At 41.1% G+C, this 14441-nt stretch overlaps 1 protein-coding gene across 12 annotated transcripts in view; it reads right to left on the bottom strand.

Moving 5' to 3' along the window:
• Window positions 1-14441, bottom strand: part of DOCK9 (dedicator of cytokinesis 9) — a 293010-nt gene that overhangs the window by 89121 nt on the left and 189448 nt on the right. For all 12 annotated transcript variants that reach the window (XM_036250431.1, XM_036250430.1, XM_036250427.1 and 9 more), the window contains 3 exons: window positions 13963-14085; window positions 10471-10553; window positions 9756-9878 (listed from right to left, as the gene is read on the bottom strand). In XM_036250431.1, the coding sequence (XP_036106324.1) occupies window positions 9756-9878; window positions 10471-10553; window positions 13963-14085 (329 nt within the window). The remainder of the gene's footprint in view (window positions 1-9755; window positions 9879-10470; window positions 10554-13962; window positions 14086-14441) is intronic.

Consider the following 14441-nt stretch of genomic DNA (forward strand, 5'->3'; position numbering starts at 1 on the left):
TATTTGGTCCGACTCAATCCAGTCAATACAGGAATCTCCGCTATAGTGTGCCTGACAAGCACTATTACTGCTTCAACCCTTCCTAGTGACAAGGAAACTTTCAACATTCAGATTGCTCTTCCTCAAAGCATGGTAAAATTCACCCCTCTGAAACTTCCACTCATCAAGGGGCTTAGTTATGTTTCCCTATGTAACACATTTCAACCATCTATAAACAGCTTTCCGAAGTCTTCCATTTTCAGCCCTTTCACACCTTCCTCCAATGCCATTTCTCTTCTAAAAGAAGGTCCCATTTATATCATGGCACCCAGAACTGCACAGATCAGGCCCCGTATGACCTGTGCAGGTGAGGGTAGGATAGCTGTCTTTTTAAAAATTTTGATTTTTAGAGTGAGAGGGTGGGGTGGGAGTGGGGAAAGAGAGAGAGAGAGAGAGAGAGAAACATCGATTTGTTGTTCCACCCATCCATGCATTCATTGGTTGATTCTTGTATGTTCTCTGACAGGGGATGGAACCTGCAACCTTGGTGTATAGGGACAATGCTCTAACCAACTGAGCTATGCAGCCAGGGCCACAACTGTCTGGTTTTGAACAATGCACCCATCTATTGATGCTATTACTTTTAGGTAGCCACACCTAGTGACACATATGACATTTATAACCACCTAAAATCCCTAACTCATCATGCTCCATTTATCCATTCTGTATTTATACAATTATGTTTTTGGAACTCAGAACCGGATTTAGTCTTGATGAAATTTCATCTTGTTATATATTTGAGTCATTTCTAGTTTCTCATAACCCTCCTACATCCAGTTGATAACATCTCATTTATTACATATCCCTAACAGCTTCATGTTGTGAAGACATTTCACCAGCATGTTACATTCTCTTATAAAAGTCATTGCTGAAGATACTACACAGAAGATTGCCATGAACAGGCTCCTTCTCAAACCTCTACATGCTCATCACGAGACTGATGCTAGTCCACTCATCACCCTTCCTGGCACCGGGTTGCTCTAGCAGTGAAACATCTCTCCACTCAAGTGCACTACACTTCTGACTTGTTCACGGGACATTTTGGAATACACACTTGTCAAAGGCTTTGTATTCCTTTATTGTACCAGCGTAGCAACACAATTTAAAAAAGAAGTGGAAATGTGATTAGGATGACTAGTTTCACATGACACGACTTACTCCCAGAAAACAAAACAATCTCATGGTTCTTCGTCAGCCACCTGTTTAATAATGTCTTTTAGACGCTGCCAAGAAACATCAAAACTCACTGGCCAAAAGGTTCAGCATTTGGTTTTGTTTCCATTTTTGAGAAGTTCCTAACTCCCGTTTTTAAGATCCCTCAGACATTACTGTAATCTGTTAAGCAGTCTCACGTGTAACTTGTCATTTTATTGTTCATCTGAATCTGATTTCCTGAACCGTCTAAATTTTTGCTTCCTTATGACTACAGACTATGTTTAGCATATTCATCTGTCAAACCAGAACCACTTTCTCTCACAGGGTTCCTTCTCATTTCCACTTGTCTTGTATACATCTGAGTTTAAATGAGTAACTCCTTGAAAAGCTCAGATATAACTGTCAGGAAGGCAAGTCAACAATTTTTCACATATTCTGCCTTCAGTTAAAAAAAAAAAACACACCTATGGCCAAAAGGTGCCCAGGTACTACAGTCCAGCATTATCCTACATGTTATCCTGGTGCCCATTCTGTGATTTGTTCACAAACAGTGTCCTTTTCTACTTGTCAGAAGATTGTGCCTTTGACAATAATTTCTAGGGAGCTGCTGGTGGCCTCCCAAGCACCCACAAAGCTCCGTCAGTGATGCATTGTCAGAGCCTCTCAGCTTCACACAAAGCTCTTCAGGGGCAACCACCCTCAACCCATGGGTTTCTCTGCAGGTATAAATTTTCTCGACATAGTGCCTCGCTCTACCTCTTCTTCAAAGAATTTAACACTGTAAAATACACAAAACATTGCATTCCACAAAATCTTAGAAGACACCTAAGAAATTGCATTTGCTTTCTTGAATCATATTCTGTTTATTACAAAAAACAATTTGTGTGTGATTGAAAGAAGTTTGAGATATTTTTGTTTAAATGTAATACTTTTAAATGTAATTACTCAAGGGGTGAATTTCACCCCTTCCTTGTTATTCCCATCTGTGAATATGTACCTTTCTTCATTCTGACATGATCCACATGTAAACTTCTGAGAGAACTGGATTTCTAAACAGCAAATTTTAAACACTCTTCACTGGAACTCTGTACAATGTATTGTATACTTCTGTGTCTAACTTTACTTGTTTCTTATTTAGGTTCCTCCCTCTGCTGAGAGGTCTGACTTCTAGTTGCTACTTCTATAGAGGCATTATAATGTCCAGGCATTTCAAAGCAAGCACAGATCTGAGCTTAATTCCACATCACATAGCACATAGGTTTTGTGGAAGCTATTTCTACCAATTTAGTTTTTTAAAAAACATAATCTTAAACCTATTTCAAAAGGTTAGGATTTTTATTGAACCTGTCTTATTAGACATAAAAATCTCACACACAACAAAAATTCTATTGCTTTTTTTATATGCATTTACAAAGTGATGATAATAATGATGTGTGTGTTACACAAAGTGAATTCTTTCATAGCTGAGATTAGTTTTTGTTTGATGCTAAAAAGTGCATATATTTTATGCAAATTTATAATAGTTAAACAGGAAAACCCATCCTAAAACTGTATTGATTAAATATATGTACAATGTAAATACATGTAGGGTGTCTGGAATTTGGGAACTATTTCTGTCTGTGTGTAAACCTAGAAAGGAGGCCCAAACTCTCTCAGGAAAAGGAGAGGTTTTCTCTTCCCACTGCTCATACATGCCTACGACTCAATTAATTCCTACCGAGTGAAGAGGAACCGCATCCCAAACCAGCAGTCATCTCATGCCCACAGATTTAGTGTCCCTATGTCTGCGTTTCTGCAGCCTGCTTCTCTCTTCTTACTTCCTGTATTGACCTATTATTGTGATTGATTAATTGGCAGTGTAGGCATGCTTGGGGATGTTGCTGGTGGCGAATATTATCTTTTAATTGATTGCATTTTGTAAAGGGAAATATTCCCTAAAGGCACTGGTATCACTTAAAAACAATTTGTGTGTGATTGAAAGAAGTTTGAGATATTTTTGTTTAAACAAAATAACTGAGTTCATGTCTATGAGAAATTTCAATCTGCATTTATCAAGTGCTTACAGTGTGATACAACATGCACTACATTAGGCACCATGGATAGAATACAAACAACATATGATTTCTGGCCTCAAGAAACCCAAAACCCAGTAAATACTGTCAACTACTTGAAACATATGACAACTACTTCATGGAGTTTGTATGAACCTCTGCCAGGAGGCAGAGGTCTAGGGCACTGAGACACATTTGGGGATGAGACGAGTATTTACACTGTGAAAAACCACCTGACGTGTATTTTCCATGATAGTTCTAGAAGGCAGGCCTATTACAATTTCCCTTAGAAGGAAGAGGAGACTCAAGCAAAGAAGCTGAGTGACCTAGCCCAGGTCTTCCAACATGGGAGTGACTTGGAATGGGGTTTTGGAAGATGGGTAAGGTTGCCTTGAAGACACAAAGGCAGAGGGGAATGTGTATGCTGTATGTGCTTGTCACTGTGTGCTGCTGCTTCATGGGGCAGAAAGGGGACACGATTCAGGCAGAAAGCAGAACATGGTAGCTGAGAGTACAGGGGGTGTAGAGAAAGGCAAGCAGCCCACCTGGTTTGACTGCAGTGTAACTAGAGGGAAATGGAGACAAGAATGTCAAACTGGGAGACAAAGAACATAAAGGTATAAATAAACACACATCGGTCTCATGCAAAAGCCCTAATAGTGTTATTACCTAAATTACCCAATGTGGTACATTAAAAAGGTCTACATTTTAAAGAAAATACTCTGTTTTTTATACTTTGCCTTCAGATTTTTTGCAGAATTGAGAAAAGACATCACCACGAGCAAATCAAATAAACATAAAATGTATACCAACTCTCTCTTCTTAAATAAATACTTTTTGGAGCCTATATATCGGCAATGCCATCTGACAGAATTGTTTTCTCATTAAACCTTGGACAGTATTCCCTGGTAATGGTTACAAGGAAAAGGGGAAGTGGCTCAAGAGCTTTGGCAGCTGTTTTCTAAAGACTGGGGCAGCTTAAGAAAAATTTTCTCACCCATTATTAGATGACATTTTGAGACAATCATGGGAACAGAAATAACAGCTTTGGATTCAAGCTGGTGCCCAAGCCACTGACAAGAAATTGTTCCTTGTCAAAAAGTAAAGAGAAAAGAAAAAGAGCAATGCTAAAGTTTAAAAAAAAGAAAGAAGGAAGGACTTCCGGTCAAGATGGCGGGTAGGTAAACACGGTATCGCGTCCTCCCACAACCACATCAAAGTTACAACTAAACTTCAGAACAACCATCATTCAAAACCACCTGAAATCAAGCTAAATGGAAGTCCTACAACTAGGGAATTAAAGCAGCAGCCACATCCAGACTGGTAGGAGGGGCAGAGGCGGATGGGCTGGTTCAACACCCAAGTGTGGCAGATAAAAATCAGGAGGCTCCCGCGGCTGGGAAGGTCCTTCCTGAGGACTGAGGGGTCCCCGTCCCACACCAGGTGCCCCGCTCAGGGTTCCAGTGCCAGAAAGAGAATCCCCATAACTTCTGGCTGGAAAAACCAGCGGGAACTGAGGCTCAGGGAAGCTGAGGCGGCTGGAGCCCCAGGCAGCTCCATAAAGGGCCTGCACACGGACTTATCAGACTCTCTTCCTCTAAGCTTGGAGGGGAGGCAGCTCCAGGGGCACCAGAGACATACAGGGAAGAACTGAGCTGTTTGGCACTGGAGCGAGGGCTGGAGAGGGGGCTTTCTCCGGGACAAATGTGCTGTCAGAGGCCTTGGTCCCTTGGGGAGCCCTTCCCTGGGGCAGCAGACAGAAGCCATATCTGGGACTCCAGCAACCTGGCTCACACTGGTAGCCCCGCCCTGGTGACTCCCTGAGGCCCCGGCCCACCCCACTCAACTTTCAGGCCCACCCAAGCTGTTGCTATTTGCTTAACCATAGGATTGGCCTGTCTTGGATCCTGCTTCAGGTTTTTCCTAAGTTCTTTCAATCGAGCAGCATCTGGTCTCAGCGAGCCCCATACCTCTCATTAAGTAATACACTGAAACAAACACAGGGAGGCAGCCAAAATGAGGAGACAAAGAAACAGGTCCCAAATGAAATAACAGAACAAAACCCCAAGAAAAGAACTAGGCGAAATGGAGATAAGCAACCTAACAGATGCTGAGTTCAAAATACTGCTTATAAGGATGCTCAATGAACTTAGTGAGAACCTCAGTGAACTTAGTGAGGGCCTCAAGAGCATAAAAAAGGACCAGTCAGAAATCATGGATGCACAGTTAGAATTGAAGGAGGCATTAACTGAAATAAAGAATAATTTACACAGCTTCAATAATAGAGTACGTAAATCCAAGGAGCAAACCATCGAGTTGGAATATAAGGAAGCAAAAAATGCCCTATCAGAACAGCAAAAAGAGAAAAGAATAAAAAAAAAATGAGGATAGTGTAAGGAGCCTCTGGGACAACTTCAAGCGTGCCAACATTCATATCTTTGGGGTGCCAGAAGGAGAAGAGCGAGAACAAGAAATCGAAAACCTGTTTGAAACAATAATCGCAGAAAACTTTCCTAACTTGGTGAAGGAAACAGACATACAAGTCCAGGAAGCACAGAGAGTCCCAAACAAGATGAACCTCAAGAGGCCCACACCAAGACACATCATCATCAAAATGCACAATGTTCAAGACAAAGAGAGAATCTTAAAAGCAGCAAGAGAAAGGCAGATAGTTAACTACAAGGGAGTTCCCATTAGGCTGTCAGTTGATTTCTCAAGAGAAACTTTGCAGGCCAGAAGGGAGTGGCAAGAAATATTCAGAGTGATGAAAAGCAAGAACCTACAACCAAGATTACTCTATCCTGCAAAGCTGTCATTTAGAATCGATGGCCATATAAAGACTTTCCCAGACAAGAAAAAGTTAAAGGAGTTCATCACCACCAAACTGTTATTATATAAAATGATGAAGGGGCTTTTTGAAGAAAAAGATAAAATATATGAACAAACAAAATGGCAATGAATATATATCTATCAACAATGGAATCTACAAACACAATGAACAGGTAGAACAGAAACATTCTCATAGATACAGAGAACATTTTGTTGGTTGCCAGTTGGGAGGGGGGTTGGGGGTGGATGAACAAGGTGAAAGGATTAAGAAGTACAAATTCATTGCTAGACTGACAAACCTCAAAGGGAAAGGGGTTGGGGGGGGAGGAGAAGAAGAAATAAACCAAAGAACCTATATGCATAACCAGTGGACACGGACAATAGTGTGGGAAAAGGCGGGAGGGGGGCGGGAGTGGGGAGGAGGGGGTCAATGGGGGAAAAATGTGGAACATCTATAATACATTTTACATTCAACAATAAAGAATAAAATAAAATAAAAAATAAAATATCAAGATAAAAATAAAAAAAAAGAAAGAAAGAAAAGGAATCCCCCATACCCCTAACTCTCCTGTGAAGAACACAGGCAGTGGACCTGGTGTTTCTCTGGATTCACGCTGAGGAGGACCGTTGCTCTCTAGTGCCGTCGCACCTTCTGATGATAAAACACTGGAGCCTTACTATCAAGTTTCTGAGTCTCTCACTGGCCACCTGGAGCACACTCTTCCCACAAAATCCTTCCTACTAAGCACACCCAAGAAGGCCTGATGTAGGCATTGGGGGACGGAGGACCCATGCCATGCTCTGAACTCAGATCACTTGCTGACTAAGGACCCTGTAAAGCCCCACCCTCCGGCCTCCACGGAGGAAGCCAGGTCGAAGAACTGAGGCTACTCTGGAAGAACAGCCACTGCAGGGAAAACGTTAAGCTCCCAGCTAGGAAGTAACTTCTGAGACAATCTGAGACATGGTGTCCAACTTCCATCACGTATAAAGAAGTCCTTGTTTGTTTTGTCTAAATGTAAGAGTAGATGTTAGTCATAAAAAATGTCTGCATACCTGGCCGGTTTGGCTCAGCGGTTAGAGCATCAGCCTGCAGTCCAGAGAGACCCGGGTTCGGTTCCCACTAAGGGCACGTACCTCGGTTGCAATTTGTTCCCGGCCCTGGTTGGTCGTGCGGGTGGCAGCCACTCGATGTGTCCCTTTCAAATCGATGTTTCTCTCTCTCTCTCTCTCCCTCCCTCCCACTCTATCTGAACGGAAAAAAAAAAATGTCTGCATAACCCTGGCCGGTTTGGCTCAGCGGTTACAGCATCAGCCCGTGTGGACTAGAGAGTCCCGGGTTTGGTTCCCACTAAGGTCATGTACCTCAGTTGCAGTTTGTCCCCCACCCAGGTTGGGGTTGTGTGGGTGGCATCCACTCAATGTGACTCTCTCACATCGATGTTTCTCTCTCTTCCTCCCTCTCTCCTTCCTGCTCTATCTGCAGATAAATGCAAAAATGTCCTTAGGCGAGGATTAAAAAAAAAAGTATCTACATAAAATCATGAGGGTGAAAAGTTACCATAAACCCATTCTTCAGAGATTACCGTGACTAAAATTTTGGTGTATAGCCTTTAAGATATTTTTACACCTATCTTTCCATCTAAACAGCTATTTGTACATCCATTCCTTCATTTATATATTAAAAAATGTATAAAATATTTACTTTTCAAAAAGAGGTTATGCAGATACACTTTCTCCTCCTTAACAATATAGGGTATTCACCTTCCTAAGTTGAGTACATACAAGACCTGTATCATGATTATTGAGAATTGAATGGTAATCTAGTGAGGGAAAATTAAAATCTATTTAACTAAAGGTGACTGGAGTTTTTTTAAAAAAACCATTTTATTCTATAAGCCAGGCTAAATTTTTCCTGGAACTCAAATAAAAACATGACAATAATTACTGTATGACACACTATCTATGACAATATATTTCGTCCTACAAATAAGTGAAGGTTTTTAAGAGATGTTATTATGGTCTATTTATAATTCTGAAAACTCAGGAAAGAGAAAAGAAAGAAAATGGTAAAAATGAAGTGAAAAAAAAGCTAACCAGCCACTCTTGAGTTCTAAGCAAACTGATATTGTTATTTTGATATACATTAAAAAAAAAAAAAAAAAAAAAGACTGAAAGGTTCCTATGGTATAGAGTAACTAGCAGCTGGCTCTTGGCCACTTTTTTCATTTCATTATCTTTTAATATCTTCACTTCTTTCTCATTCCTGGAATTCTCCCAGAAAAATTCTAAAACCTACATCCCTAGCAAAGGAAATAGGTTTTTGTAAGTTCAGAAATGAACTCCTTATGATAGAGTGGATAAGAGTAGCTTCTTAGCCAGACTGACTTTTAACATTACTCAACCTCTATTTACCACACTGTTATGGGTTGAGTTGTATTTCCAAAAAAATATGTTTAAATCCTAACTCTAGTGCCTATGAATGTAGCTTTATTTGGAAATAGGGTCTTTGTGGATGTAATCAAGTGAAGATGAGGCCACCAGGGTGGGCCCTAATCCAAATATAACATGTTCTTGCTGAAGAAGGAAATTTAGACAGACACACAGGAAGACAACAATGTGAAGACAGAGGCAGAGTGTGGAGTTTTGCTGCCAAAGCCAAGTAACACCTAAGGTTCCCAGAAGTTGGAAGAGGCAAGGAAGGATCTTCCCCTAGAGATCTCAGAGGCAGTGGGCCCTGCCAACACCTTGATTTGGGACTCCAGCCTGCAGAATTGTGTGAGAATAAATTTCTGTTGTTTTAAGCCACCCAGTTTGTGGTACTTGGTTATGGCAGCCCTAGGAAACACTCGTTAATATGTGTAAAGTATTTAGAAATATGCTTATAAAAAAGTACTATAGCCCTGGCCAGTTTGGCTCAGCGGTTAGAGTGTCGGCCTGCGGTCCGGAGAGACCCGGGTTCGGTTCCCGCTAAGGGCACGTACTTCGGTTGCAGTTTGTCCCCGGCCCTGGTTGGTCGTGCGGGTGGCAGCCACTCGATGTGTCCCTTCATGTCGATGTTTCTCTCTCTCTCTCTCCCTTCCTCTCTCTCCCTCCTACTCTATCTGTACAAAAAATGGAAAAATATCCTCGGGTGAGGATAAAAAAAAAAAAAAAGTACTATATGTTATCCTCCCCCAACCCATTCAGTTAATAGTACCACAAGTCACTCCACTATGTAAGTCAGACACCTGCGATTTATTTATGAGACTACCAGCCATTTCTCTCTCTTTCTACCCTACCACCCAATCAGGAAACCAAGACCCTGTAACTGGGCCTCTCCAACGTAACTTGAATTCATTTCATTTTTCCTATTTCTACTTGCAGTGGCTTTGCTGAAGCCCTTCCCACCTCTTGCAAAGGTTCCTTGACTGTCTCCTTCTTTACTAGGTTCATCTCTACCCTCAAGCCACCCTTGACAGAACCACCAAACACATCCTTTACAGAATTCAAATTAACCAGGTTACTCTTCCAATTTTAAACCCTCTCTTCCTTCCCAAGGGCTTGGGGTAAAGTTCCATGCTCATTCATGGAACATGCCCTATGAGTGGAGCAACTTAAAAGAGTGCTCTGGCTTCCTCCCTCCCCACCAAACAACTTCTGTTTTTCAGATGTGGACATAAGTAAGGCCTGGAGACTTACTTCCGAAAGTCTGCAAGTAACTTGAGCATGTCGTCGTTGGAGAGTTTATTGCTGTCTTGCTTGTAGAGAGCAGAGAATCTGGCATTCTTGTCAAGGTTTCCAGATGTATCCTTAAACAACGTCCTGAAATAGCAAAACAACATTTCTAAACTGAGTTTCCAAAAGACCAAAATAAATCCACAACTTAATTCTGGTTTCTATGTGAAGACTAATTATTATTCCAATGGCTGTAGCCAACAGAAATCTCATTATCTAAAAACATGGAAGATATTTATGAGGATGAACACAACTAACTCAATTTACATAGAAAACATTTCCAGCAAATGGCCTGTGTTTAGGAAACAACATACATAGTCAAATGCTTAAGAAGCAGAGATCACAAAATAAAGAGGATCTGCAGACCTCACTGGGCTATCACCCCACATCCAGCTGGAGACATATGGCTGGACCTGAAATATCAGCTCTGCAAAAACATTCCTGTTTACTCTGCCAATTTCACATTGCTACCCTCCAACCAGCATCTTCCCTGTGACTCTAATAAATGAGTATTTAGATATGAGGTTTATTTATTTTTCAGCTTTATACATTTAAATCCTCTTTGTCTCTGGGCAATAAACAGAACAGGTTGGTCAGTCTATAAGTCTGTCTGTCTATCTATCTATCTATCTCCATATATCTATGTCTATATCAAAGGTATAAAATATGTTCCTCTTACCTTGCTGCCCAAGCAAATGGCATCCTGTACTGTCCTAGTCTTTGGCATGCCTGCTTGGCATTCTTCAGCACCTTCTGAGCAACCTTGAAGACATCAGAATAAAGCCATAAGACTCTGCATCCCACTGGCAGAATTATCATCTAAAGAACCATCATCACATATTCATTAAACAAGCTCTTACTGTAGTATTAGATGCAAATGCACATTTTGCTGTAATAAATATGGCTGGATTTACACTCAGTACAGAGTATTCTGTTTAATGAATTCTCTAGCAGTGATTTTCAACAAATATAGAATGAAGACTATTTTCAAAATGTTATGTCTTTTCTTACCAAAAATGTTGCTTCCACAGGCAACAAGCATGCCGTATCACAATAGGCTTCCATAGTTTTTTATGACTAAGGGCTAATTATAAGTCCAGTGAGTTATCAATAATTACCAATATTGGTATTTCTACCAAAATATATTGCATTACTAGAGTTTAAATGAGAACATTAATGAAAATACTAAGCTCTCACAGTTCCTAATGTGTGCTGGCTTGTGCAGAATCCCACAATATGGGGATAAATATTCATTATTAAAACATTACAGGTGTTGACTTGTTAGGGCAAGGTTTTCAATTCCTATATTTTTGCCTTCTAAGTATAAATTCTGCTATCTTCACTTCTCAGTGACCAATTTTAACTTTTTTGGTGTTGACTGATTAACCCTATAGTACACAGTGCAGCAGATTTGCTTTTGGCTTAAGATGTACACATAGCAGGTCTATTAATCAACTATACCCCATTGCTATTTTAATACTTAATTTCCCCAAATTTTCTTGTACTGGGATACTGCATTGTTACCAATGCAAAGCCTCCTTCAGTCAGAGTGATATGTTGAAGGGTCTTTTATATTAGTTAAGTACATCCAAGACAAACCAATTTGGGGAAGTAATCTAGCTCCTGTAAACCAGTGTGTGTTCTGCAGAGCTGCAGCATCACCTGGGAACCTGTGAGGAATGCAGAGTCCTAGGCCCCACCCTAGACCTCCTGGGTCAGAACCTGCATCTGACCAGACCTATGGTGACCTGTGTACACTGGGACTGGGTTTGAAAGTGCTCATCTAGAAGACTCAGAAGTAGAATAATAGAGCTGTCTGTCTCTAAGTCAAATGAAAACCAGCTGTGTAAATCTATAGGCCATTACAGTTCTCTAGGTTCCACTTTCCATACCTTAAAAATGAAGGGCTTGGTTTATACTTTTCATTACAAAACATTATGATTCTACCATAATCATGCTGTGGAAATTGCTGCCTTCATAAGTGAACTGGAAAACACATCTTGATTGAAATAAATGTCAGGAGCTCATCTAGTCCCTCCCTTTCTTCTTCAGATGGGATGCGTTCATGGGGGACTTGGGGTAAAATGGCCTGCTTTTCTGTAATGGCAATTTTGGTAGAAACTACTATTTTTAGGTTTAACAACAATGACTATGTTGTGGAGTAAAATGCAACATTTGCATAAAATTTAAAGCTAAAACACAAGGCTTCAAACAAGCTTCAGTCTTCCCTGCAGTGAACGAGGACTGGGTTCTCAGACTCCCCAATGGTGCAAATGGAACACGGTGTATGTAAAAGTCAAAGTGAGAAACTCATATTTGCCTTTTGGGTTTATTTCTTTTCTTTCTTTTTTTAAAAAAATCTGTTTGTGATGGACCTACAGAGACTTTTCATAGAAATTTCTTCCAACACAAAATTTACGCCAAAAGATGTTCTAGACCATCTTGGACAACATGAAGAGACAATTTTTATATACAGAAAAGAATCATCCTTCTGTCATCTCTGCCAAACCTTCTATTCTGGTGTAAAATGGTTGAATCTTAACCTCTGCTTTAATTGACTGCTTTGGAGGTGTGAGTAAATGGAACGGTGTGCACATGGCTGAGCTCCACTCACAAGTGATGACAAAACAGCAGACGTCAGCAGGTGTGCTCGATGGACACTGGCAGTGTGCAGTGTAATGTCTAGCCCACAGTGATAGGTGATTTTTGCACCAGGGTGAGCTGCCACAATTCAAACCATGCATGTGGCAGACAGAAATAGCCAAGTGGGTACGTATGGGCCTGGGAAATGTGTTTCATGCACAGTCAGGGGAGCAGATCTTGTCTTAGACCTTCCTTGATTATTAATCAAAACATCAAAGAGCTGAAAGGGCTCTCATCCACAGTTTTACAGACTTGATTTAAAAGATAAAACAGCTTCTCTCCAGAGACCAAACTTTATCAGCCAGAAATGCATACTGTTGGAAGCAATGTGCCGGGGTAAATGGGCTTTTACTTGACTGGGGCTGTAATAAATGGTAACGATGTCCTACATGGGTCAGTGGTTTGTGGAGACCATATCAGCGCTGTCCTTTACATTATCTGTTTGCTCCTAGCACTGTCCCTGAGAGGAAAGTAGGGGCAGGTAGCAACATTGTCGTTAGGCTACAGATGAAACATCTGGGGCCCAGAGAGGAGACATGATTTGTCCAAAGTACCTAGACTAGTTAGGTGCTCAGCACGTGTGTGTCTGACTCTTAGGACCTGTTCTTTGAAGACCATCCTGCATCTTGGTGGACACACCTGTGATGTATGAATGGCCACAGAAAGGAAGAGAGGAAACTGAGTCAGCTCAGCAGACCTCCCATTAGAGCCTCTGGGGCATCCCTTCCTACTGCTGACCAGTCTTTGGTCCATGTATCAGGGTAATCTTCAAATGACCATGTATAAAAAACATTTCAAAATAAAAATACCATAAAATTGGCAGGGACAGCACTCAACAGCTTACTCTAACCAGGAAGCTCAATGTGCTAGCAAGTAACAGTCAAGTGTCCTTTGAAAGGAGGTCTCAAACTAGATGCCTTCTGATAATCAATAAGTCGACAGTATGTCCACACCTACACATTCATTCCCGAGGTAAGAAACAGTCCTTTGCACACACACCTTATATGTTTCCCTTCCCTCTTCTACCTAAGGTCATACTACTCCTGCCACCATAACCCTGCCCCATCTGACAAAACACAAGTAGACCTGGACCAGCAATCCTACTGGCCATACCATCTGAGCCAGACAGTCTCCCAGTCTCAGTCTCATATTTAAGTGTAAATAGACCCAAACATAATTCCAAAACCTGAGAGAGACATCAACAAGTGAAATGAACTCTATTTGAATACAATATACAAACTTCATAATGACAGAAAGTTTACCATTAAGCTGATAATTCCTCTGCAAATTATTTCATGACATCAGGACAGTCCAGCCAAATGAAGCATTTTATTTACACATAGGACTACTTTTCTTTGAAAACTGGACATATAAGGTTAAATATAAGGGTAAATCTATGTACAGTAGTATCCATCTTTGGAAATATAAATACAGTTTAACTTTGACTTCTTTAAGCATTTCTACCTCAACAGAGAGCCCTTTTTTCCAATTGCTATTTATTTTTAGAAAGCATAACAGTCATCCCTACCTTAGAAGAGTCTGAACTTTTCATGTATGGCTCAGCGCCGTGAGTGATGCTCCCCTGAAGGACTTTTTCAATTCTAGCCACGAGAAATATATCTGGGTGAGGACATGTGACTGAAAATATTCCCTAGGGGACAAAAGATTTTCTTCAGTAAGTAGAATTCACAGCTACATGAAACAAATCCCACGAACATTAAAGGTTCTAAGCGGCAAAGCATGGCGAAACTGTTTAGCTATTAAGAAGCACCCAGTGCCGCCCTGGCTGATTTGGCTCAGTGGTTAGAGAGTCGGCCCGTGAACCAGAGAGATATGGGTTTGGTTCCCGCTAAGAGCACATGACTCGGTTGGAGTTGGTCCCCAGCCCTAGTTGGGGTCATGTGGGTGGCAGCCAGTAGATGTCTCTCTCTCATGTCGATGTTTCTTTCTCTCTCTCTCTTCCTCCCTCTCCCCCTCCCACTCTATCTGAAGATAAATGCAAAAATG

The sequence above is a fragment of the Molossus molossus genome, unplaced genomic scaffold (assembly GCF_014108415.1).
Source record: "Molossus molossus isolate mMolMol1 unplaced genomic scaffold, mMolMol1.p scaffold_m16_p_9, whole genome shotgun sequence".
NCBI classification, from domain to species: Eukaryota; Metazoa; Chordata; class Mammalia; order Chiroptera; family Molossidae; genus Molossus; species Molossus molossus.